We start from the raw sequence: 27,500 nt of genomic DNA on the forward strand, positions 1-27,500 counted from the left end.
AACAACAAATATTGTAGTAAATACAGATAATAGTTGCATCTTTAGTAACAACTTTACTTATCGTATTTTCTTCTCATTGACAGTTCACATTAAGAGGTGGATATTTTATGCACCCAAAGAAGGAACTGAAGGGGGAAGCTAAAAAAAAAAGTCAAGAACAGATGAAAATGTGACACTTGTTGATATCGGTTATTTACGACGACGAAAATGGTAAGCTAAGGAAATCACATAACACGGTGGTGCATTGACAACATGACTAGCTTCTTTTTAACCATAACCGGATATGGTTTTTACTTCGATGTTGATGAATAAAGAGGGCAACAACAGTCAAATGTATGATATTAGATTGGGGGAAGTATTTTCACCTTTAACTCTTCTTATGTATACTTTATAATGTATTACTTTGAATAGAATGATTTGTAAGCATTTGAGTGTACTTCTCTTAATGGGACCCTTTGCAAGTGTCTCGGTGGAGCTTTTAGGTGATCTCAAACTAAATACATTCATAGTTTGTTCTTGTGCGGTTGTGTGGTCTAGTGGTTTGACTCGGATTGGAAAGTCCATGATTCGAGACCCGCTCTGAACAGCGCATGATTGAGTCCTAGAAAAAAGCTCTTTACTCATATCTTTCATCGTACTCGGGTTTTATAATGAGTACCTGGGCGTTAACAGCGTTGCCTCTGTCGAAAATTAATTGTAATATCGCCTAACATGCGTCATATCTTGTCCCATTATGTTAAGTGTTGCTGGTGGCTAGTGACTCCTTGTAAAGTGCTTTGAGCTCGTTTAATGTATAATTCGATATATAAATGCTTTGGGTTTAAAAAAAAAAATCTAATTCTGTTCCTTTTTGGACAAGTCCCATTTTTCTTGTTATATCGCGTAGGTTTTTAATTGAAAATCTATAATCTTTAGACTACCGACACTTTCCTTTTTTTACTGCGCTAAAATGGCTTCAAAGTGTCGCAAGTACCGTAAAATCCTTAAAAATAACAAATTAATACGAGGAATGAGAACGGCCGTCAATTTGTCAAATAAAATCTCAACTCCGAGCTTCTAAAAAAAACTCATCATCGACGATTTGTCCGGTTTGAGGTTTTTTGATATCTTTAGCACTGTCTTAGTTCTTTGATATTTGAAGCATATAAATACATTCTGGTCAAAATGATTAAAATGTGTTGGGACAATGAACAACCAGGCATTGACGGCTAATAGAATATCACTTTGAAATCAATGTTAAGGCAAGATCGACGTATACCTATTTGCAAGTCTGATAACTCAAATTAGTATGGGCTCATGAATTCTCGAAAACCAACGAAAAAGATGGTCCATTACAGCAATGTTAAATCTAGCTTATAATTGCTTACGTTTATCAGAATTGCAACTATGTGCATATAGGCCAAGATTCATCAGACTTAAGTATTTGAGGTTCTGATGTCCTGGTCTCATTATTGTGAGGGGAATATGTCGTACTTTCACACCAACGCAAAATGTTTCCATTTCAACAATGTTAAAAACAAGCCAATAATTATGTTCGGCTATCTGACGTGATAATATTTACCCCTGGTATGATTCAAACCATTGAACTGTGAAAAAAACAATTAAATTGTATTCCAACCTAGCCGTTTTCATCGAGAGAGCTGAACACTTGATGCTAGCCATTTGTCCATTCGCCTAGCATGATCAAGCCCCATTTTCATTCGATATTCTCCCTCATGAAAAACAACGATTTCTGTAAATATCTTATGGAGACTAGATAGATTATTAATATCAGTTCAGGAAGTATCCTACCTTTATGGAACTGAACTATTTTCGTCAAAATAAATGATTACCTATGCATGGTATATATTCTCAAGATCTAAAAAAATATAAAATATATTTAGAAACAACAACCGAAGAACTGATTTCAAAACCACAAGGAAACATGCAATTGCCTCAGCTCATGAACACACACGATGACCTTCAAAAGCTAAGACCACTTGCACTAAGAAACAATTTTATTTCTAAAATATAAAAATGAATTTAACCCACGTTTAATACTATTGGCTATAAATTCTATTATCAGTTTGAATATCACTCAGACATAATATACGAGTAGTACAGCAATACACTATGAAACATATTTTTAAAACTTTGGCCAGAAAACTCGTCCTTAAAAGATCGATCATTGAATATGACCATCGTTTTGTCAAAAACTCTCAAACTTGGGACTCTCAAATTCATTTGAAGTACGAGTTTTCTGGCCAAAGTTTTTTTTTTCAGAGTAGACCAAGTATTGAGACAATGATATATATATATATATATATATATATATATATATATATATATATATATATATATATATATATGTCACCTAATCGACAAATAAGTACAAATGTACGTTTTTATTTTATATCAAATCTAATCTTACGTTTGTTTTCCTTCGACATTCTTCCTCATTGCCTGGCTGAATCGCCAAAGTCAAGATGTAGTGGTCAGCAGGATTGAATTTTCGTGGACAAGGGTATCCCTGCCTAAGAGTAAAAAAGTAGAATACAACTTTTCACTTGTTAATTTTTATAGTTATGATGAGGCGTCATTGTATGTTTAGGTATTTATTCGATCACAAATGAATCCTTTGACAAAAGGCTCAATACAATTAAATTTTATTCTATTTATAGGCTGTTGCCAATATTTTACACCGACTAATATTAAGCCATTTTAGCAAGTTGGTGAAATACACTATCTCTGTCATATATATTTTTTTCGCATACGTTTCAGACCGACACTGACCACGGGTTTAAATCGCGGTTTTAGGAGTGAAAAGGACATCTACTAAGAATCATATAGACATTAATAAATCTTTGTTAATTTTTTTGCATATATATATATATATATATATATATATATATATATATATATATATATATATATATATATATATATATATATATATATATATATATATATATATATGTGTGTGTGTGTGTGTGTGTGCTACTCACTTGTTGAAAAATTGGAGACATTCATTTCTTTCTCCCATAAAAGCTACTCTCCCCTCCGACAATAATAAAATACTGAGGACGTAGAATAATATTATTTTCTTTAGTTTCAAGATTCGATTCTTTATTAATGAGGCTAACATCTTTAAAATCATAAACTCTCGCATTATTTATGCTAGAGTCTCCTTGTGGAGACCTTGAAAGATTCTACCAAATTACAAATTTCTAAACTCTTATTGTTATGCTAATAGTATTTTTTATTTGAAAACTTCATATCTGACGATAAGCATAATATATACTATACGATTTTCAATCATTCCCAATTTAAAATTGTTATGTGGGGTAGACTACCCAAAATTATTCTACAAAATCAATTGCAAGTGATATAGTATCAATTTAAAGAGGTTAAAATACAACGTAGACTAGTCCCAGTAGGTATGAAAATGCTTAAACCGATGATGTTTATAATAGAATTACAAAGGTGAAATAGTACCATCTAACTGTTTATATTTCTTAAATTTGATATCCAAAATCTGTTTGCCACAAAATAAAGTCAATTTCAATCTGGCAAGCTGAATGACATACTTACTGTCCAAACATGGCAAATATATCAGAGGATGGTTGGTGAATTGTGCAGAGAATTGTAGCACCCTTTCTGGCCATGTCCTTGAGATGAAAAGTATGAATAGATTACTTTACTAAAAAGAGTTATTTTGGTAATGTTTGGAAAGGAATGGAAGCAAATGCATGTTAAAATAGAAATGTGATAACAATTTCAATATTAAAGACCAAAAATCTTGAAAGGGTATTCTGTCTGAATGGTTTCGATGATAAACATTAGATTGTAGTAAAGGAAGACAGGATATATTTTATCACCTTGACCGATACCAGAGATTGTAGTAAAGGAAGACAGGGTATATTTTATCACCTTGACCGATACCAGAGATTGTAGTAAAGGAAGACAGGTTATATTTTATCACCTTGACCGATACCAGAGATTGTAGTAAAGGAAGACAGGATATATTTTATCACCTTGACCGATACCAGAGATTGTAGTAAAGGAAGACAGGATATATTTTATCACCTTGACCGATACCAGAGATTGTAGTAAAGGAAGACAGGGTATATCACCTTGACCGATACCAGAGATTGTAGTAAAGGAAGACAGGGTATATTTTATCACCTTGACCGATACCAGAGATTGTAGTAAAGGAAGACAGGGTATATTTTATCACCTTGACCGATACCAGAGATTGTAGTAAAGGAAGACAGGTTATATTTTATCACCTTGACCGATACCAGAGATTGTAGTAAAGGAAGACAGGATATATTTTATCACCTTGACCGATACCAGAGATTGTAGTAAAGGAAGACAGGATATATTTTATCACCTTGACCGATACCAGAGATTGTAGTAAAGGAAGACAGGGTATATTTTATCACCTTGACCGATACCAGAGATTGTAGTAAAGGAAGACAGGGTATATTTTATCACCTTGACCGATACCAGAGATTGTAGTAAGGGAAGACAGGGTATATTTTATCACCTTGACCGATACCAGATTCATGTCAGCATCCGTCAAGACTGCAACTTTAAGACAAATAAAAGACTTTTCTTCAGTTCTGAAGTTTACTTCTTCATGAACATGTGTTTTAAAACATCTGAGTAAATAAACATACTCTAAAGCAAACATGAAGTGATAACTCAATTGGCATGACTACAATCTGGCATTGTAGCAAGAAAAATTCTATTTACATTTGATAAAAAGTGAAAGAGCAAGTTATTTCCTTATGTACCTATTCAAAGACACAAAACCTGTTATCCAGATATTTGCCTTACTAATACTTACTTTTACATAGGACATAAGATATACCCGACTTCTTTATTTTACTCATATGAACATTATATATATATATATATATATATATATATATATATATATATATATATATATATATATATATATATATATAAAGTTATAAATTAAAAACCGCGAAATAAAAGTGATCGACTTTAATGTTAAAGGAGCGGTAATTATATATAAATAAAATAGAATTAATGTTGACTTCTACAGAACTTTCATGCCGCTGGGCAATCTACCGTTGATTGCCCTAGTGGCATGAACAGTTCTGTAGTAGTCAACAATAATTCTATTTAAAACAAAAAAAAATATTATATATATATATATATATATATATATATATATATATATATATATATATATATATATATACACATATACACACACATGGCATAGATGACTAGATTATACTTATCCAAATTCTTATTTCAGCCAGAACACAGAACTCGTCCTTCAAATATTGATCGATTAAAATAGACTTCGAAAAGTCCCAGGTTCGAGTGGTTTTTAAAAAAATATTTGTCATTTATAACGATCGATATACTTTCTGGCCAAATTTTTTTTAAAAAATGGTTTTTCAGAATACTGCAGCATTTATCTTAATATTAGAATGAGATTTACTCTTCTCAATTTCCTTATTTTCTCATCTAAACTTCAACTTCTTTCTATCAGAAGGCTTACCTGCAATGTGTACACAATGCTTTTTGCCATGAACGAATCTAAACTTGACGTTGGCTCATCGCAGAAAAAGATTGGGGGCCCAGTTAGGGCCTCGGAGGCGAAGGACAAACGTTTCTTTTCTCCACCCGAAATTCCTTTCTTGGATCCACCTGGGTTACCAATATGGCTGTCAGCACATGCTATCAAACCCATCTAGGAATACGTGGAAATGAGGATGGTGATGATAACTATCAAAAAATTTACAGTAACGTTAATGATGATGATGATAATAATAATAATAATAATAATAATAATAATAAATAATATAATAATAATATAAAATTACTACATTGTGTACTACTATTACTACTACTACTACTACTACTACTACTACTACTACTACTACTACTACTACTACTACTACTACTACTACTACTACTACGACTACTATTATATACTACTACTACTACTACTACTACTACTACTACTACTACTACTACTACTACTACTACTACCACTACTATTATATACTACTACTACTACTACTACTACTACTACTACTACTACTACTACTACTACTACTACTAACTACTACTACTACTACTACTACTACTACTACCACTACTATTATATACTACTACTACTACTACTACTACTACTACTACTACTACTACTACTACTACTACTACTACTACTACTACTACTACTGTTACTACGACTAAAACTACTACTTATACTAGTTTTTCTTTTTTACAAATAAACTGTTCGTTGAAAGCAACAACCTTTTTAAGCTCTTACCTCATCAATGACTTCCTCTACTCGCTCCAATCTTGCTCTCTTGTTTAAAGTTTTGTCCATTCTAAGCAAAGCCTTTCATGTAAATAAAGTTGACATTTGTAAACATAATATGAATTGAATAGATAAACAGAAGTGTGCTCATTTATGTAGAGCATTGATCTGCTTAAACCACCCCCCCCCCCCCAATCTAAGGCGTTTATAAAGCACAATATCCACTAAACGTGCTTTAAAGCGCTTTACAAGGGGCTCATAGCGTCTGTTAGGCAATATTACATGTTTCCCGACAGAGACAACATTTTAAACTTGAATAAGATGAGAGAATGTGAGTAAAACGTCTCAGAGCGGTTCTCGAACCCTGGACCGTCCAATCCGAAGGCGAGAGTCATACCACTAGACCACATGGCCGCACTACTACTTAATCAAGGTTATTTCTCTCTCAAAGCGTCACTGTTATCCCTTAGCTTCGCCGCGTTACACATTAAAACAAGTTGTATGATAAGTCTTTTTGTGAATGCACTTATAAAATATTCCATCCTTTTTCATCTATAATTTACATCTGAGTCGAGGGGTTTGATTGTTTGTTACCCCTCCGTCACTGGCATTTTTATTATTATTATTATTATTATTATTATTATTATTATTATTATTATTATTATTATTATTATTATTATTATTATTATTATTATTATTATTATTATATCATCATATTATTATTATATTATTATTATTATTATTTATTATTATTATTATTATTATTATTATTATTATTATTATTATTATTATTATTATATTATTATTATTATTATTATTATTATATTATTATATTATTATTATTATTATTATTATTATTATTATTATTATTATTATTATTATTATTATTATTATTATTATATTATTATTATTATATATTTATATTATTATTTATTATTATTATTATTATTATTATTATTATATATTATTATTATTATTATTATTATATTATTATTATTATTATTATTCATTATATATCATCATCATCATCATCATCATCATCATCATCATCATCATCATCATCGTCGTCGTCGTCGTCGTCATCATCATCCTCATCACCATATTTACTATTATTATTAATGTACCCGAAATTGCAGGTGCTCTCTAACAGTGAGAGTAGAGATAAATAGATCATCTTGTTGAACGTAAGCTGAAATATTGCTCACTCCACCAGAAACCTGTGAATGGAAATTAAACCCCAGAATAAAGTAGATCATATAACAGATTAATCTTCAAAGCAAAGCTTGCAGTCACATTTTCACTAACTCTTAGTGACAAAACAGTGAAATATTATAATTGAATCAAACCACAAAATGTTAGATTACATACATAGCATATGAAATGGTTTCTAAATTTTTATCTGGTTCTGTCAGCCAATTTCTGATGAGAGACTTTTAAAAAATTCCAAATGATTTATTTATACATATATATGTCTTGTTTAATTGGGCCAACAAGAATTTATAATTGTCTTCCGGTAATAAAAAATCTGTCTAGATTTTATGTAATAACCAGTTATCACACCCTGGGTTGGCAAATATCAACACTATACAATGATGTGATATCAGTTGCATCATACCAATCATCATCATCATAGCTTGTCGGTCTAACACCAAACCCACTCTCACAGCATCTGGGGAGCAGACTCTTAGGTCATGGTCAGTGCAGATGGGCCCATCCTGGCATTCTCGTCTGCTCTGGGCATCCACATGTAAACAGCTGTCTCAGCCAGCCCCCACCAACACCAACATCATACCAATAGTAAAATAATATTTAATGATTCGTTTTTTAGAGACACAGGGCCCATGGCGCCGGAATTAATCTCAGTTTCTCTAGAGTATATTATCATAAAGTACTTTCTGTACTTAGAACTTGTTGGACTGGTGGCATTGTCATATCTAAATCGATTGTACTTTAATACGTTACCTCGACTCCATTCAGCCGAAATGTCCCAGTTGTCATATAGTCTCTGTTGTTTCTGTTCGTCAAAACATTGAGAAGAGTAGATTTCCCAGAACCGCTGAAGAAGTTAAGTATTTAAAAATCAGAGAAGGAATAGATTATATCATCCTGTTGAACGCGCAACAAAATGTATTCATCACGCATTACTATGTTGTCATACTCTAAAAAAACCCAACATTGATTAAATTGACCCTCATATTTAAAAAATTCTCAAACCAGAGATTTTGCCTTTTTTCCGAGTAGGCATTAGTATGGGCTATCTATCTATTGGACATTTTTACGAGAATCATCTCTCGGGTGAACTTCTTTCTTCGATAAAACTTTAAATTGTTAGCAAAACAAATCTTCAAAAATCTGACCCCAAATTTGCCTTGGCCTGGATTCACATAATTTAGAAATAGTAGGGGGAATTAGGTCCAAAAAACCCTTGAATTGTGCAAACAGGGTTGAAAGCATGAAAATTACATATATTGTAGAGTATGAAAAACCCTATAATTTATGATATGGAACCACTCTGAGAGATCAGTATTAGTTGAGATACAAGGTTTTTAAGATTAGAAAATTTTGAAATGGACGACAATAATTTCTTTCATTTTTATTGTGTAAACATTCGAGGCAAGCCGACCAAAGGTTGTTTTACGTCATCCTTTGGATTCCCATTGGTGACTATTTTTAGCGTCGAAGCGGATGTTTTCCTTTCCCTTTACTTTCGATTCACGAACCATACAAATTATTTAATCGTAAATATTATTCAATTTCACTTGTTTTAAAGGACGTCTAGCGAGCAATATTCTATAATATGAGATTTTTTCTGCATCTGATTTAATAAGTATAATCAATTGCTCTAAAACGGACGGGGAGACGGGAAGACGAGCAGAGGGGTAGACAAAACAGACTAGCAGAACACAGCTCAATAAATGCCGATAACCGGTGTTGACAAAGAACAGTGCTCCTTCTCCCCTCCTCCTGTTTTCTTTTCTTTCCAAAAATACTGCTATAAGAATTTTACGTGAGTTAAAACCTTTTTCGGTCAAACTTGATGACAGTAAAGAGTCAGCATACTACTTACATTGCTATAATAGTCTTCAAAAGTCGTGACGTCATCCCGCGCAGCAACGCATGGTAACGAACCGGCTGGCTCTAAACAATCGAGAAAAATGGCGACACTAACTTTATTTCCATCTCCGCCCTTATGAAATACTTCTCCAATGAGCATAAAAGTGTCTCGCGAGGTGAAAATCATCATCAGTCAGGTCATGTTTTGACTTTCACTTACTCAGATGGCATGATGTTCGGCAAAGTTCAAGCCAGCACAAAGAATAAAGAGTATTCTGTGAAGGTAAGTCATTTCGTCTTCTGACTCTCACTCTCAAAATCTCACATCCCCGTAAAACTACTGTTGGACAATAATCAGTTTACTTTGAGTTTAAGTTGATTTAGTATATCCAATGGAAAGATTTTACTGTTTACGTTCGATTTTAGTTAGAGAGAGAGAGTCATTGAATCATTGTGTTTTTATCTTATGGACCACGGACTTTGAGTCTTTGACTTTGAGGTCTTGCTTCGCTAATTTTCGTTGCTATTGACTATAGTCTACTACATACTATTTAGTATCGTATTGTAACCTTTATTATAATTAACTCATATGAGCATCACAATCACCAATCACGCTAGACATTTTATACTTCATGTGGTAGGCATAGGGGCAGCGTGGATCAGCGGTACGGTCTTTGCTTCGTACCCGAAAGGTACCGAGTTCGTTCACCCGCCGCTGCGCTGTGTGACCTTGAACAAGTCACCTCGCCCGAGCTCAATTTGCGGCGCTGCACCGCGGTTATTCCAGTCTTCCCTGGGAATAGACCCTAGAGACAAATTTCCTCTATGATCTATGGGATGAATAAAGGGAATTTTATTTATTTATTTAGACCAGTGTTAGTCACTGTAAACTAAACTTCCTATTGGGTTAAGGTGTAATGTAAATGTTGCTGCTTGAAACTCGAAGAGATCAATAACATTGTGAAATTTAATGTGAACTTCAATTTAATATACGAAAACAGATAAAATGGACGTTTCGGATTTCCCCTTTATCAACAAAGCAAGATGAATGAAAGAACCACTTAATTTTTTTTTTAATTGAGCTTTTATATAGCGTAATATCCACTAAATGTGCTCAAAGTGCTTTACAAGGGGTCCCTGGCCAACAGCAACATTTAACATGTAGGACGGGACATGATGCCTGTTAGGCGATATTACATTTTTTTCGGACAGAGACAACGCTGTTAATGGCCAGGTACTCATTTGACACCTGAGTACGGTGAGAGATTGTGAGTAAAGAGCCTTCTCCAAGGACTCAACTATGCGCCGAGCGAGGCCCAAACCCAAGACCTTCTGATCTAAAAGCGAGTGTCATACCACAAGACCACAACAGACGTTTTATTAGTTTGTTTGTTTTTTGCCTATTGAGCATGGTCGCAGCTCTAAATTTGAATCTTTTATTCTTTTACTTCCACAGATCTATCTTGATGATGCCTTGGGTTGATTAAGTCGAAAAATAATTTGTCATATTTTATTTAACAATGTTAATGACATTGAATAATGTATGGGTGACCTACAAAACCATTATTTTGAATGGTGATTTGATGATGATGATGAACAAAATATGTGTGTTGTACAAAATAAATGGCAAAGCTAACAAAATGCAGTCTCCTTAATAAGAGGAGACTGGAGATTGACAAGTGCACAAGTGCTGCAACTAATTGAAAAATAATATCAGATGTTTCTCTTAACATGGTTGGAATATATGAGAGGATGTTAACATTTTTCAGTCTTCCATTAGCCCTCTCAACATGAAGTCTACATGAAGCAATTTCTTTTGTTAATAAAATCTCATTTTCAGTAAATTTATTATGTAAAAAGGGAGGGATATTGACAGTTACTCCTTGAGGTAAAATATCTTGAATCAGGAAACCTTTATCTGCTAAAATTAAATCTCCAGGGCTTAAAATTAAAAGTTTTAGTAATCCACAATTTTGTACAATGACCTTATCCGAGACAGACCCTGGATAAAGTTTAGAAACAAAATTTATCACACCATTTGGACTCACACCAACAAGAGCTTTAACAGAATTCATGGACCTATAAGAAGAATAAGTTAACCGTTATTTATCCATTTCTTTAGGAATAGCAATTTGGTCATCTGTACAATCAATGATCATTCTGCAATTTAGAAATCTTAAAAATGATGATGGAGCTGATAGTTTATTTTTATGCCTAGAAGGGCATGTAACCTTCATAACATTTTCAAAGAGAAGCTTATGCCTTATGTAAAACATGAATAAAAGTTTGTATAATATTTGTTATAGTACTTTCACTAACGCTAAACAATTGTGAAATATGAAGGTTAGTGTAGTTCTGTCTAAGTTTCATAAGTGTAATGAAAATTTTGTCTTTTAATGCAACTGTCTCTTCCTGAACTTCCCATCCACTATAATAAATAATGTTACCTCTAAAACACTCAACTTATTGAACAATAATATTAAATATTTTAAAAGAATGTACACCTGTCTCCATTCCAAGAACTTTTTCTGTAAGGCTTGAAACAGTGTAAGTGCATTGAATCTAACTAAGTTGTTTTTTTAAGCTAGCTATTCCCTTATGTTTGTCTGTAATTTCTTGTTCTTGAATTAAATTTATTGTTCTATTTAAAATATCCTCACTTGTTCTACAATCTGTTTTTTTAAAGATGGAATCCTGTGATGATGGTGACGAGAGTTGAGATGATGATGAGGGAGAAGATAATGATGATGAGGATGATGATGAGGAGGAAAATAATGATGATGAGGAATCTGTTTTTTTTAAAGGTGGGACTTTGTGATGATGATGAAGAGAGTTGAGCTGATGATGATGATGATGATGATGATGATGATGATGATGATGGTGGTGGTGGTGGTGGTGGTGGTGGTCTTCTTGATGTTGGTGCCAATTGAGATGGGGTGGGAATTCCTTGTGTCACTTTTCTTTTCTTTCTTTCTGGCTCTGATGGAAATAATTTATTTTTATTTCTGTCAAACAATTCAGGGAGGTTGGCTTTGTCACCATCTCTGAAGTGACAAGAACACACTCTTGATGATGATGTTGGATCTTTTGTCCTTTCTCGTGAAAAGAAAAGATTTAAAAAAAAAACAATAATTATGTTGGGCATATTGATATTATTTAATTTGATAAGTACTTTGTTTTAGACTATCTTGTTTGACACCAGCTCAATGCATGATAAATCAAAGGTGTGCAAGAGACTAGGTTACTGGTGGGTTTCTCGCCTGTCTTTTATGAAATCGCACATTCAGCAAAATGTCGCCCTTCCTCATTACTTCTTTTGATGATTTTGACTAGGTATATAAAAATATGAATTCTTAAATTTACACATTTAAAGTTGATCTTGGGGTTGAGCGGGGCAAGACTGGCGTTTTCTATTTATTTCAGTCAGTACTGTACTGGCCAGTGCGGTGATGAAAACGTTGGAGTGTCAACAATCGGGCATTGGTAAAGGAGAGAGGTCCCTGCCGCCATCTTGCTTTGTTCACACAGAGTTGCCACCTCGGCTGTCGGGGAGGGGAGGCATGGCAGAGAATCAGAGAAACTTTCCAAAAAAGAGGAAAGTATGTGTGTGAGAGAGAGAGAAATATCTGCGTGAGGGGGGGGGGGGGGGGGGGGGGGGGGGGTTCCGTTATTTTATTTATTTATTTTCATTTTGACATAAAGGTATCGAGTTTAAAGTAAGATTTTAACAAATATTTTATTCTCTTTCTTCTATTTTTCTCCTTTTAAAAAAATTATCACTTATCAGTAGAACTGAACTCTCATTCAGTTTATAGTTTATCTATCAGCCTCAGCATCAAAACGTGTAGATTGAGATATCATTTTTGCTTCAACTTCAATAAAAGCCTAGTTTGGAATGTATTTTTATTTATAATTTCGTGCAATTGTACACTTTAATCATAAAATATAGGTCTACGTAAGCTAGAACTTGACCTAGATCTAGACTACGAACTCTATCAAATGTTCGACGAGGCGTGCGTGCTTACCTGACTAAAGTGATCCATTTTTTCCTCAATTTTTTGTCTGCCTCTCCATTTGGAAATCTGTAAAACTTGCAGGAGTGACTCTCTGACTGGTGCAGACAATCTGGTACAAAACACTGGACCATATTTAAGATAAAAATTGTTTTTTTGAGCGATTTTCCAATTATTCCTTTCCCGGACCAAGCACGGATTTTTTTGTTTAGAGCCAGCCGGTTCGTTGCTAGGCGGACGTGACGTCAGACTGTGGAATCCTATTATCATCATTATCATCATCATCAACCACTATGATGCTGTATTGTGGCAAAGGGACAATGGGAGAATATTCTATATGTACTGTTGTGTCCTTATGTAAGGCACTGTACACATTTTGCCTGCTGATGATGGGTCTTTAACAGAAAGAACGGAAGAAAGAGAGAGAGAGAGAGAGAGAGAGAGAGAGAGAGAGAGAGAGAGAGAGAGAGAGAGAGAGAGAGAGAGAGAGTTATGAAAGAATATTGCATATGCCTAATATAATAGAGGAACGCGTTTGCATGATTTCAGATACACATACAATAGCAAAAAGAACTGCTCCCAGAGACTTGGACAAGTGTTTGATATGCCAACAAGATAACACAGACCGTTTATAATGTCCCTCTAAGTTGAGGAGGTATGACAAAGGGCAAGGCTATGAAACTCTTTTTGAGGATTTAACACAATTCAATTCTTTGGTTTGTGATGAAAACAAGTTGGATGTATCTATTTTTTTAATTCATCAGAAAGAAATGAGATTATTGAAAGCTTAAAACAAAATGATGCTAAGCGGCATACGTGTTGTCGTGTAAAATTTAATGCCCACAAAAGTAGGCGATTAGAAATAAAGAAATCTAAAAGAATTGCCATACAAGTATTCCAAGCTTCGTCATTTGACTTGGAGGAGTCACCGAGTGTATATGAATATATTTCGCAACCCACGAGAATAATGAGACAACGTTCAAAATTAGAGATTGGCTATAATAATCAAACGTGCTTTTTTTTTGGTAAAAATATGGAATCGGGAGTACTCCATTCTGTAATGAAAACAGATATGGAAGAAAATATTCGTGAAATAACGTTATCTATAAAAGATTCTGATATGTTGTCATTTATTGCCGGAGGAGATTTAGTCGCTCAGGAGGCACACTACCGCCCTATACCATAAAATTTGTCATGCACGATACTTTCAAAAACAAGCTTGAAAAGATGTCACTGCTGATGATAATATGATGTCAGAGTTCTTGAAAGAAGTCGAGCTTTTGCTAACATTATATCTTTTATAGAAGAGAATCCTGCAACAAATGTGACGATCGACATGAACCACTGTGGAGCTTATTTCCAGAATTGTCAAAAGTGTCCCAAAAACTAATCAAATGTTCATGTAAGAGAGAATGTATCGGCATCCGATGCAAGTGTTTAAGGTCCGATTTGCCTTGCACGGACTTGTGTAGATGCGGGTGTGGTGTGTGTGTGTGTGTGTGTGGTGCGTGATGAGTCATTCTCTCTCTCCCTCTCTCTCTCTCCTCTCTCTCTCTCTCTCTCTCTCTCTCTCCCGCTCACTCCCTCTCCCCCTCTCCCTCCTATCCCTATTTTATCTACTAGTTAGGTTAGTACAATAATGAGTAAAATTCTCTCTCTCTCTCTCTCTCTCTCTCTCTCTCTCTCTCTCTCTCTCTTCCTCTCTCTCTTCCTCTCTCTCTCTCCGTCTCTCCCGCTCACTCCCTCCCCCCCTCTGCCTCCTCTCCCTATTTTATCTACTAGTTAGGTTAGTACAATAATGAGTAAAATTCTCTCTCTCTCTCTCTCTCTCTCTCTCTCTCTCTCTCTCTCTCCGTCTCTCCCGCTCACTCCCTCTCCCCCTCTTCCTCCTCTCCCTATTTTATCTACTAGTTAGGTTAGTACAATAATGAATAAAATTCTCTCTCTCTCTCTCTCTCTCTCTCTCTCTCTCTCTCTCTCTCTCCGTCTCTCTCGCTCACTCCCTCTCTCCGCTCTCCCGCTTTTATCTACTAGTTACAACACTAAATAACCATCAGTTCGCTACCGTAAATGGCTACTGGTGTATTTAAAGTTTTAGAACGCACATTGTATTATCGTGGTTATTTCCTCGGATAAGTAATGCTATATAGGAAAAAATAAAAGTGCTAAAAACGCACTGTTATGATAAATTGCCAGAGTGGTTCTATATCAGGTGTTATTTATACGAGTCATAGCTACCTATACGCCAATTTTCAGGATTTCAACCCCAATGTGCACGGTTTTAGCCTAATTTTCCCTAATACAATGAATATGAAGAAAATATATATTTTTACGCAGTTATTTCCCTTGTTTAATATAGCTGTAATAGGTAAAATCTAAGGCCTTAAACCGATACGTTATGATTGATTGCCAGAGTGGTTCTATATCAGATATTTTTTCTATGGGTCTTAGCAACCTGTATGCAAATTTTCATGCTTTCAATCCGAATTTGCACGGTTTTAGCCTAATTCCCCCTACTAAAATCCCTCAGTTAATAAACAGTCACATTTTAGAGAGCATTGAAATGCATTTAATTGTGTCTCAACGATCATAAATATTGTTTTAATGGCATCTCTTCAAATTTAGAATTCCCTTTTTAGTCTTATATATATATATATATATATATATATATATATATATATATATATATAATATATATATGTGTGTGTGTGTGTGTGTGTGTGTGTGTGTGTGTGTGCGCGCAAACATAAATATGTAAACTGAAAGTGTTCAAATGAATAAGCTATAACTATTTGAAGTTGGGCCGCATCTAATCATTGTAATGCCAGGGCAATAACTTTGAGAAGATGATGGTATCTTTTATGCAGCAGGCCAAAAAATAGATAGTTCCCGTATCACACATGAAGGATAAGTTTGACTCATTGAAAAGAACCCTCGGCTGGGAGATGGGAGGGGAGGCGTTCACCCAATAACTCTGAACTTACAAGTCAATGTGCCCTCTCTAGGAGGGCACTGCCATGGTGCCATGACCTGTTTCATTGAGAGGCAACAGATTATTACATGATGATTAACAACAGTCTCATCATTTATTATGAGAATTACAAGACTGCCATTTGTTGAATTGGAAATCGGAATAAAAATGAACATTTATAAATGGAATTCTCCGACATCATCATGCTCAATGTGCTTCCCAATAGTTCATTCAATCCACCCAACTATTTCATGGAACCCGATTTCCATTTCACTAAATACAAGTTTGCAGATAGGAGTCCTTCGTGTACCTAAACTTAAAATATCCATAACCTGTAAACCAGGCATTCAGTCACGCCTGGGTCTACTTCTAAATACGAGTTTAGTTCCTAATTCAAGGACACATGGTAAGGCTATATTATTTTTCAATTTGTTACTCCTCCTCCTCCTCCTCCTCCTCCTCCTCCTACTACTACTACAACTACTACTACTACTACTACAACAACAACAACAACAACTACTACTACTACTACTACTACTACTACTACTACTACTACTACAACTACTACTACTACTACTACTACTACTACTACTACTACTACTTCTACTACTACTACTACTACTACTACTACTACTACTACTACTACTACTACTACTACTACTACTACTACTACTACTACTACAAAAGAGAAGAATGCAACTGGGCCTGAATGGAGATGTTTTATGTTTGATAATTCAATTATAGCGGCACAAACCTGGCTCCCATGATTGCAACAAGGCTGCCAGGTTCCACTACTCCGTTTACTGGAATAACAGAGATAAAATTCATCTTATGAATATCTTATTTGTTTACATAGAGCTCAAATTATTCAGCGGAGAGTGCTCGGCAAAGCACTTCGAGAAATTATGCTTCAGTATGCGATAAAACATACGACCCGCTATCTATTTTAATAAGTACACACTGGATAAAAGACAATGCTTAAATTCCCTTTATTAAAACACAAGATTTTTGGGGATGTTTTTTCTGGATGTAATCCATGCAAACGGAGCTCTGAAGGACTTCTCATGTTAAATCTACTAACGAACGGCTCCATTTAAGCACATGTATCACTTATGTTTTTATTTTGATATTGGTGCGCGTGCATTGTGCGTCCTCTAATTGTAGGGAGACATAAAAAAAATAACCTATTAAAAGCTTTTTAAAAAATCACATAGGTATCAAATTGATATCAGTGCAAGTAAAAACAGAGACTATCAATTTTAATAATGAAACATACTGTCGTCCAAAATGTGTTTTTCATTGGCAGGCAGGGACTCCCCGCATATTGACCTTTTGCCATGAACTTTGACCTTCACATTAATGTGTTCCCAACTGAGTGTTATTGGGTACGAACCGGGTCCAATCAAGCTTGGACGAACACCATTGTTGAAAGCCGCCTGAGAGAAAATACATGATAAATCAATTTCAATATCAAACACGTTATTGACAGTAATACTAAATAATAATAATAATAATAATAATAATAATAATAATAATAATAATAATAATAATAATAATAATAATAATAATAATAATAATAATAATAATAATAATAATAATAATAATAATAATGATGATGATGATGATGATGATGATGATGATGATGATGATGATGATGATGATCATGATGATAAGATTCCCTTTATTAATCCCAAGGGGGGAATTTTTCTTTAGGGTCTCTATATATATTCTAAGTAAAGACTGACATGGCCCAGAACAAAGCCGCAGTGCAACGCCATTAAGTGAGCTAGAGCGAGTAACTGAACTCTGTACTTCTTGAGTACAAAGCAAAGACCGTGCCGCTGTGTCACACTGCCCGTCACCTCGAATCAAATGTTTCTAGCTACAGGTCCTCGCAACAGGCTCGGATTCATTATCATTTGAGAGACTTGTTGTGTCATATTGATGCTGTGTGTGAAGCCAAAATGCTCACATCATTCGCCAGCTGGAGATAACGTTTCAACACACAGAACCGTGTTTCGCCTAATACGTTTATAGATAGAACGAAGTTGACGTCACTCAGGTCTTTGTTATTGTTTTTTTGCCACCCGTGTTTATGAGAAATTCTCACTAAACTGAATTGACCAGGATATAAACCTTCAAAGTTACACATAATTTTGTGTGTTGGTCCGCTTTATATTTCCGGATGGCAATGGTGTGAGTTTCTTAGCCAAGCGTACAGCATCTAGACTGATTGATAGAATTTAGTGAGAACTACTCATAAAAAAAATGGCTGGCTAAAAACAAGAACAAAGACAGAATGACGTCGATTTCGTTCTATCTATAATAATGTAAAAAGTACCCTATATGTAAGCACAGTTTTTTTGCCTGCAAATCTGAAATTTTGAAAAACAAAATGATGCTGACTATTAAGTTTGTGTACGTGCATCCACATTAGAGGCAACATTAATTTAACATCCTTTAAAATATGCTGATTTTGATTTGAGGAAATATCTTAAAGATTTGAAAAGTATTACCCGTGACACCACAAAAATAAGGCACTACTGTTCAGTGACGTCATAATTAAATTATTCTAGTAATTTTTTCGTAATACTCGCATTTTGCAACATAGAGTAAAAGAGATAGAGATAGAGAGAGAAAGAGAGAGAGAGAGAGAGAGAGAGAGAGAGAGAGGGAGAGAGAGAGAGAGAGAGAGAGAGAGAGAGAGAGAGAGAGAGAGAGAGAGAGAGAGAGAGAGAGAGAGAGAGAGAGAGAGAGAGAGAGCCTTTAAAATGTGGGCAGGTGGAAGTGAAAATTATAGAACTTTCGAATCCATCGAATAGTTGAAAGGTCTTTCATTTTCTTTACCGAGAAATTCGATAGTTTATCAAGTGTCCGACGTTATAAAGAAAAGCCGAAAATTGAGTTAATACAGGATGTATTTTTATCAAAATCTTTAATAGTACAAATGCAAAGAGAGGTATAGCTACCCTTGTTTTATCTTCTATAGTTCGGTACATAACTCTGACGCTATTTTTTAAGACTTGAATTTTTAAAATTATCATATCATGTAATGGGTTATTTTGGCCAACTGTCCCGTGAATACCCTGTGTATCTAAATTTAATCTTAGATAAATCGGGAATTGATTACATATTTTCCAAGCATTGGATATTTTGAATCTGTATACAGAAGAAGCGTCTTCGCGAAGTCTCAGGTTTGACAGTTATTGCCAAGATGAGGGTCATTTAAATCGATCGATATTTAAAGCACGACTTTTAAAGCTAAAATTTTAAATACGTGTTCTCTAGAGTAAGACAGTTCACTGGTTAGGGGTAAAGGTAACATCTAAACTTTTACCTCGATTGATGCAACATCAAATGTTTTGGTGCTGAGTCTTCTACTTCCTCGTCTGTTTCCATTTGGCCTGGATGAGTGATTTGGGGAAAGAAGGGGTGACTTTTCCCCCGGTGTTTCGTCTTCTGACATCATATTATTAATCTGGCGATACTCAAAGTGCGTGCAGTGACATTAACACCTGGATGATGTTAGAGATCTTAACAAGTTACCTGCCGTATTCCGGAAAGACACGTAGTTAAAAATTTGACCAGAAAATTTGTCCTTCAAATATCGATCGTTTTAAATGACCCTTATCTTGGCAAAACTCTCAAACATGGGACCTTCCTAGGTCCCACGTCTGAGAGTTTCTGCCCAGATGAGGGTCAATAAAATCGATCGATATTTGAAGGACGAGTTTTATGGCCAAAACTTTTAAATACGTGTCTTTCCAGAGTACAGCAATTATTGAATCGTTTGAATGCTTATACTATAACACATAACTTAAAGATCTTAAATAGCGTTGCATGTAAGAGTCAGTTTTTTAGATGAAATGAAAACAATACAATCAATATGGCAATGTAAAGTAAAAACTAACAATTCTAGATCATTGAAAGTATCGAAAACTGTTTAAGATTACATCAAGCTTGTACAGTTCATAGCTTAAAGATATTGCTCTATATGAATGCTCAAGTTAAGTTTGGCAATAAATATATCTCTCTCTTTATTTATTTAAACAAAGAATAATAGGGGTTCCCATATGTTCATTTTCTTAAGGACATAGTAAGATTAGGATTTTCTCATATACAAACAGAGGATATTTTGAATATATATTTAAAGGACAGGTTTTCTGGCCAAATTTTTAAGTGCTTGTTTTTTCAGAGCGCGGCAGTTAACTGATTAAATATCTATTAAGATGATCTCCAAATTGCCAGATGTTTTAAGACTTAGCCACAAATTTCACGTCATCTTACTCCATTGATACTCGAAGTAAAAATTATCTTTCCAAAAATACAGCAGGAAAGCTATTGAAATGAAAATGTTGCTGCTTGAAACTCTAACAAATAAATAAAAATAGGAATTGAAATGAAAGCTTCAATTAAATCAACGAAGCAGGTAATATCGACATTTCAGGTTTCCCCGCGTGTCGTGTGTCCATTTCATTTCCCATTGTTATTTACACAACATAGCTATTGTACTTTACTATAGAAAATAAAACATACTCAAGGGCAAATCCTTTCAAACACGCTTAAAGCAAAGTCTAGAAATTATGGTGCAACATTAAATTTAAATAGAACTCTAGTCTTATATTCCAGTCTGCTCTGCCTTTTTATTGCAGAAAAATTTAACCGTTCAAGGGCGGGGTAAGTGTTCAACCGAAGGGACAGTTCATCGTGCTTTGAATCATTGTTTAATTTAAGTTTCTTATCAATTCATTCATGTTCCAGCTCCGTAGTTCTTCTCATATTTGTTTTTTGCCTATTCATAACGGTTGATTTGGTTTGCTTCATTAAATAATATATTATAGAATAACAGAACTAAAACTCAGAACAGTGTATAAATTGAAATTATTAAACAATAATTAATGCACTAATATTTCGAGTGGCAACAAAAAGTGTTTGATTTTTATCAGTTATGTATGGGAAAGATTAAACCCTTTCTCTTTGCACCAATAAAAAGTGTCATGATATTGAGATAAAAGGAGCAATATTACTTTCATGCTATAAAAATGAGTGAGATCCCTCAATATTAAAACAGAAACTAAATGATGATTATGTCGCTTGCTAGTGCATGTGTTCATTATGGGACATTTAATGGCTGTTTAACACGAGAAAGCAGCTCTAATTCGTAGACATCTCGACTGTATACGAATAAATACCAATGTTTAACGCTATATGACATCAAATAATGTAACAGTGAGGCCACTAGTACACGAAGGGTTAATACTTATCAATGTTCACGTGATGGTATTTGTTTTGTCTCTTATCAGTACTAATATACAATTATATTGATATTCCATATGCTACCATATCATTTTTAATATCTTAACTTGACTCATTTCAATATTTAAACCACACTTCGTGATTTTATCATTAGATTTGTTATAAATTCCATCTGAGACAAGAAAAGGCTTGACAAAGCAAACTTTTGCAATATCCACTAATTGTTCTCAAAAGGTTTTACAACGGGTTCCAAAACTAGCAGCGGCACGAAATATAAAGGACGAGATATGACGCGAGTAAAGCGCTTTTGCATTTTTTTTTTCGACAGAGACAACGCTGTTACCGCCCAGGCACTCATTTGATTTTAGAACTGCCTAGGGTGTGAGAGTGTGAGTAAAAGGCCGTTTCTAAGATACTAGTCAGAGATTCATAGAGAGGTTATTCTGGACGATGATTCATCATGTTTATCAGATAGAGAATGCAATGGCCGGATCAGTTGCGGCCGGTGCAAGCGATGGTTACATTTTTTAAAACAATACTCGGGCAGCTAACGTGATACCATTGAAGCCCTTGACTGGGAAGGGCTCAATGGAAATTGGTTTAAAAAATAAAACTATGTCATGCCTTGTCCTCATCATCGTTACTATCTTAATGTTTCCTTGGCAGGTAGACATTGTAAAGCGCCTCGAGCGTGGATTTTAAGCTGATTTGTTTTTTGTTTATTTGTTTTTGTGTTAATGAATAAATGATAGTCTTATTTACTGTATATTAATGATGATATTTACAGTGCAGCCTGTCTTATAATTCATTTGAGCTTTATAACAAATTTTAGTGCATCAAAATAATGTTCCCTGAGTGGTAAGATCGGGTGGTCGGTAAGAGATCGGGCTTGGGTCGATAGGGGTACGATGGAAAAGAATGTGATCGGTAGGGGAAAATATGTCACATATCTAACACCACTAGAACATGGATAATATTTCTTACCGGGGAAAAGTCAGTTGACAACCGAAACCTACCACCATGTCTTCAGATTTTGCGACATTGCTCTTTGAAAACGGTATTATTTATGGCACTTGTTTTGGACCGATTATTACCCTTGTTCTCGTAAGGCGTGACAAGGCTCTTAGCGGTCAAAAAGTGAAATTTGGTTGATTTTTTCTATTGTATACAGGGGATTGAGTGTAAATTGTCAACATGAAAAAAAAATTACAAAAAAAAAAAAAAACAAAAAAAAAAAAAAAACAAATTTTCATATTTCTTTTTATCTAAGCTTTAAACTTACTTTTTGACGCTTGCCTTAACCCGATTTAATACCAATATAAGACGGCGAGCAGTAAGTCAAAAACGGTCAAAAATCCCTTCTCCTTGAAAAATAAACAAACAAAATAAACCCCAAAGCAAAAAAAAAAAAATAAAAATAAAAAATAAAAAAAATAAATAAAGCGCTTTGAGTTTAGTGGATATTGCACTATATAAAATCTCATTTTTTGTTGGCTCTTGTTGAACGGAAAGGGTAACGATGGATACGTTTCATTTATTACGAATAAATAATATTTATTCTTATTATTCCGCACCCCGGTCGGTCTCTCGTTGACACTGCCAGTGGTGTTATTTATCTGCACCAAACAAACGATAGGGTGGAAGCAACCAAAATGGCTACCAATGCGACGACCTGAGCAACCAGCAATATGTAGTCCAACCACTTGGTTACTTTGAGTGTCGAAGAACCGACTCAATTTGCTGCGATTACTGGGGTGAAACAAACTAGATAAAAAATAGTTGAGAAACAAGTGCAAAACAGGAACGGTTAAATAAAACATTGGGCGTTGTCTTAGAAGCTGCCTCTGTTCACAACAGTGGTATTCTCGTACATTTAGATTCATCTCGGGGGTCGCGTTGTTGGACAAATGAAAATTTCGAAAAATGTTTTTGTTGTTCAAACCTTATTTTAAATTGATATGCTTCCTATTCAGCAAACACCTGTATCTTATGCCGTTTCTTAGTTAGGATCTTTTCCGACTCCCCTGTCCACCCAGCAATAAATGGGTACCTAGGTCTGTTATATCTGGGGGAAAGTGCTTTGCGGTACCATAGCATCCTATCCAAAAGGACAGCAAGCAATTGCTATTGTCTGTTTCACGCTATAGAAACCGGGATAAGCTCCATGGCTGTTAATGTCCTGAAGGACTACTTTTTTGTGCCATTTCTAGAAATCTGTTTCATTATCTGTACAATTTTATGTACAAGTAATGATATTTACAATTGTAGTAAGGTGACGGGAATCGTTTAACGTGTTCACCATTTGAACATGCGATAATGTGACTTGGAAGAGAATTCTGATTGTCTGATATTCATTTAAGTAGTGATTAAACTTGTTCATAAAAACTTTGATGCAGGAAGGTATGCAGCTTCTCTTTAGATGCTTTCTAGTTTCTCATTGTCTGCTTTCGTGCAAGGGTCCCAAATAATGCATATACATTCAACGACAGAAAGCACTATTCTCTCGTACTCTGGAAAAACCCATATTTAAAAATCAGGCCAGAAAAATCGTCCTTCAAATATCGATCGATTTATATTTCGAGTTTTCTGGTCAAATTTTAAATATAGGTTTTTCCAGAATACGGCAGGATTGCTCTGTATGAATGTTCTTTGAATGGTTTAGAGCCGTCTTTCATGTTCTTCTGATGACACGTCGCTTTTGTTATAAAATCCTATTACATATATGTGATGATAATCTAGGGCTTTGTATATGTCCATGAAATCGATCTGACAAAACAGTCAAACTAATTTTATTCATACATAAATATCAACTTTAAATTTTCTGCCATCAAGTGAATTTTTGTAATATAAAAATTAAGATAAAGAAACTTGGGTAATTTGTAACGCCTTTGAAACAAGAGGACCCGATTTAATAGACTTTTAATTTCTTTTTTTTGGTACATAAGACACTGAATACATATGTCAATTGTAGAAGCAATATGGGTAATTGTCTCTTTAAAGATATACTATGGTTGAAATCACTTGTTGACATTGCACTCCAATCGTTGACAGCAATCGCCTGATTCTTGCACCCAAGAACATCCATCCAGCTTGACATCTGTGTTCATCCAAGAATTACATCTAAATGGAAAATAAATGAAAGCACATTATTATGGAAAGTTTTTCTTTTGTATTATGACATGTCAGGTGCTTTAACTCTCAAGTCAATTGAATTCAATAGTCTGATGTGACGTCCGCCTAACAACGAGCAGCTTGGTTCTAAACAAAGAAAATCGGTACTTTTTATTCATGCTGGCTAGAACTTTTCACATGTCTTGTCAAAAACATGACCAGATTTATAATGTTCTTCTCCTCTGGATACACCTTTATGCTCATCGGAGAAGTATTTCATAAGGGCGTCCGCCATTGTCCGATAGTTTAGAACCAGTTACTAAGTTACTATGCGTCATTTCGAGGGTAGTGACGTCAAGACTGTTGAACCCTATTTAGATTCGTTCAAAGGGTTAGATAAAGCATCCTCAACGTAACAGTGACCAAAAGATTACGTCATTATACACACAAACACAACGTGTGCGTATAGAAATAGGATAGTAACCGATTATCAATCATCTTGCCATATGAAAGCTTAAGTTTAAAAGCTCAGGTTTTATTGTTTGCTTTTAGTTATCATTGGAACATTTCATGTTACATAAAAAGCACTAATCCTCAATTTTATAAATAAGTAGGTATTATCCAATAATCCAATATAATCTCCACACTGCTTCATTTTTCGTGTCATAAAGACAAAATAATTTTCGTTTATTAAATGAAATCATTTTATTTGGCGTCCAGACAATCAGTCGCAGATGTGAGTCTAGTCACGATCAACGTTCATACTTTTAGTCAATTGATGTAATACTTATAGCAGTAATGTGGTCTTATGGTATGACACTCACTTTCGGAACGGAATGTCCTGGGTTTGAGTCCCGCTCTGAGTGGTGCATAGTTCAGTCCTTGGAAAAGAGTCTTTATTCACAATCTCTCACCATACTTAGGTGTTAAATGAGTATTTGGCCGTTAATAGCGTTGTCTCTGTCGGAAAAAAATCTATTTCGACTAACAAGCGTTACGCTTCGTCCTACGTGTTAAGTGTTGCTGTTGGCTAGGGAATCCTTGTAAAGCACTTTGGGCAACTTTCGTGGATATTGCTCTATATCAAAGCTCAAGTTTTTTTTGTTTTCTAAAAATATAGTTTTTGATATATATTTTAAAACAGATTTGTCAGGGGCCGCATCGTACATAATTGTTCACATTGATAACGTAATTTACCTTTCAGTACAGATAATTCTGTTTCGTTTGGCGTCCAGACAATTGCAGACATAGTCGCATCCATCGTACCAATTTTTGTCTTGAAGGTGACTTTCTCCTTTGTAATAACAAGTACCTGTCACAAAAAGAGAATTTAACCATTACCGACAGGGCTTGAATTAACACTAAAAGTAGTAGTAGTAGTAGTAGTAGTAGTAGTAGTAGTAGTAGTAGTAGTAGTAGTAGTAGTAGTAGTAGTAGTAGTAGTAGTAGTAGTGGTAGTAATGATAATAACAATAATAATAATCATTATAATAATAATAATAATAATAATAATAATAATAATAATAATAATAATAATAATAATAATAATAATAATAAAATAATAATAATAATAATAATAATGCTGAAAACTTATATAGCGCTATAACTCCGAGACACCAGACTCTAAGCGCTTAAATTACAAATTACTTTGGCTGAAACATACTCATTCACACACACAAGCACACACACACACACACACACACACACACACACATACACACACACAACACAACACACAACACAAACCAAACCTATCTTGCTTCTCATACCATCTACTAAAATCGAAACAAATATGTTTTAAGCGAACGTTTAAAAATAGACAAAGATTCTTTTTCACGAATGCTCTGCGGTAAGGCGTTCCAAATAGAGGGTCCGAAATGAGAAAAGGATCTCATTCCAGCATTTTTCCGAATTCGAGGGACAACTAGTTTTGTGGAATCACTGGCCGAACGTAAGGGGCGGGGTTTTGAATATCTTTCAATTAGTTCTGAAAGGTAGGAAGGGGCAGTACCTTCAAGACAACGATACACTAAAACACAAGCTTTGAATTTAATTCTTTTCTCAACAGGCAGCCAATGCAGGTCATGAAGTAGAGGTCCGGCAGAGTCGCACCTACGCTTCATAAATACTAGTCTGGCAGCGCTGTTTTGGACAATCTGAAGACGTTTCAGATTGTATTGCGAAACGCCAAACAACAGAGCATTACAATAATCCAATTTTGATAGTACGAGGGACACAACCAGGTGCTTGGTCACATCCTCAGATATGAACCGTCTAATGGAAGCAATCTTTTTTAGTTGGAAAAAGAGAGATCTAACCAAATTATTAACCTGATGCTCCATCGACAGTCCAGAGTCTAAGAATGTGCCAAGGTTTTTCACTTTGTCAACAATTTGAATAGAGGCATCCCCCAACTTCAAATCTGTTTCACTTTTCCACTTCCTGTTCCCCACATACAGCACCTCCGTCTTATCATCATTCAGTTTCAGTCTGTTCTCATTCATCCATTTCTTAACACTTTGGATACAATTTTTACTATTGGCTGATACTTCTTGTAAATTTCTCATATTGGAAACGCAGTACAATTGCGTATCATCAGCGTATTGATGGTAAGACAGACCAAAACTTCTGATGATTTTAGACAGAGGGCCAACGTACAAAACAAAAAGAACGGGTCCAAGTACTGAACCCTGGGGAACCCCACAATCAAGAAAGATTTCCTCCGATCTATATTCATCCACCGTAATAATCTGTTTACGATTAAACAAATATGACCTAAACCAATCAAGCGCTGCACCAGACA

At 34.7% G+C, this 27,500-nt stretch overlaps 2 protein-coding genes across 2 annotated transcripts in view; both read right to left on the reverse strand.

The window, feature by feature from the left end:
* LOC144965617 (protein white-like) overlaps positions 1-20,967 on the reverse strand; it is a 39,131-nt gene extending 18,164 nt beyond the window's left edge. The window contains exons 1-11 of the mRNA XM_078901158.1: positions 20,867-20,967; positions 19,668-19,845; positions 17,607-17,766; positions 17,085-17,133; positions 8,255-8,348; positions 7,417-7,509; positions 6,302-6,373; positions 5,525-5,716; positions 3,571-3,647; positions 2,985-3,056; positions 2,411-2,513 (exon numbers count right to left, since the gene is read on the reverse strand). Of these exons, the coding sequence (XP_078757284.1) occupies positions 2,411-2,513; positions 2,985-3,056; positions 3,571-3,647; positions 5,525-5,716; positions 6,302-6,373; positions 7,417-7,509; positions 8,255-8,348; positions 17,085-17,133; positions 17,607-17,766; positions 19,668-19,799 (1,044 nt within the window). The 5' untranslated portion in view covers positions 19,800-19,845; positions 20,867-20,967. The remainder of the gene's footprint in view (positions 1-2,410; positions 2,514-2,984; positions 3,057-3,570; positions 3,648-5,524; positions 5,717-6,301; positions 6,374-7,416; positions 7,510-8,254; positions 8,349-17,084; positions 17,134-17,606; positions 17,767-19,667; positions 19,846-20,866) is intronic.
* Positions 20,968-24,459: 3,492 nt separating this feature from the next.
* The window catches only part of LOC144965618 (uncharacterized), a 21,070-nt gene continuing 18,029 nt past the window's right edge, over positions 24,460-27,500 (reverse strand). The window contains exons 13-14 of the mRNA XM_078901159.1: positions 25,895-26,009; positions 24,460-24,706 (exon numbers count right to left, since the gene is read on the reverse strand). Of these exons, the coding sequence (XP_078757285.1) occupies positions 24,604-24,706; positions 25,895-26,009 (218 nt within the window). The 3' untranslated portion in view covers positions 24,460-24,603. The remainder of the gene's footprint in view (positions 24,707-25,894; positions 26,010-27,500) is intronic.

Source organism: Berghia stephanieae, chromosome 2 (assembly GCF_034508935.2).
Source record: "Berghia stephanieae isolate SIO BIC M18660-M18661 chromosome 2, UCSD_Bste_1.3, whole genome shotgun sequence".
In the NCBI taxonomy this organism is placed as follows: Eukaryota; Metazoa; Mollusca; class Gastropoda; order Nudibranchia; family Aeolidiidae; genus Berghia; species Berghia stephanieae.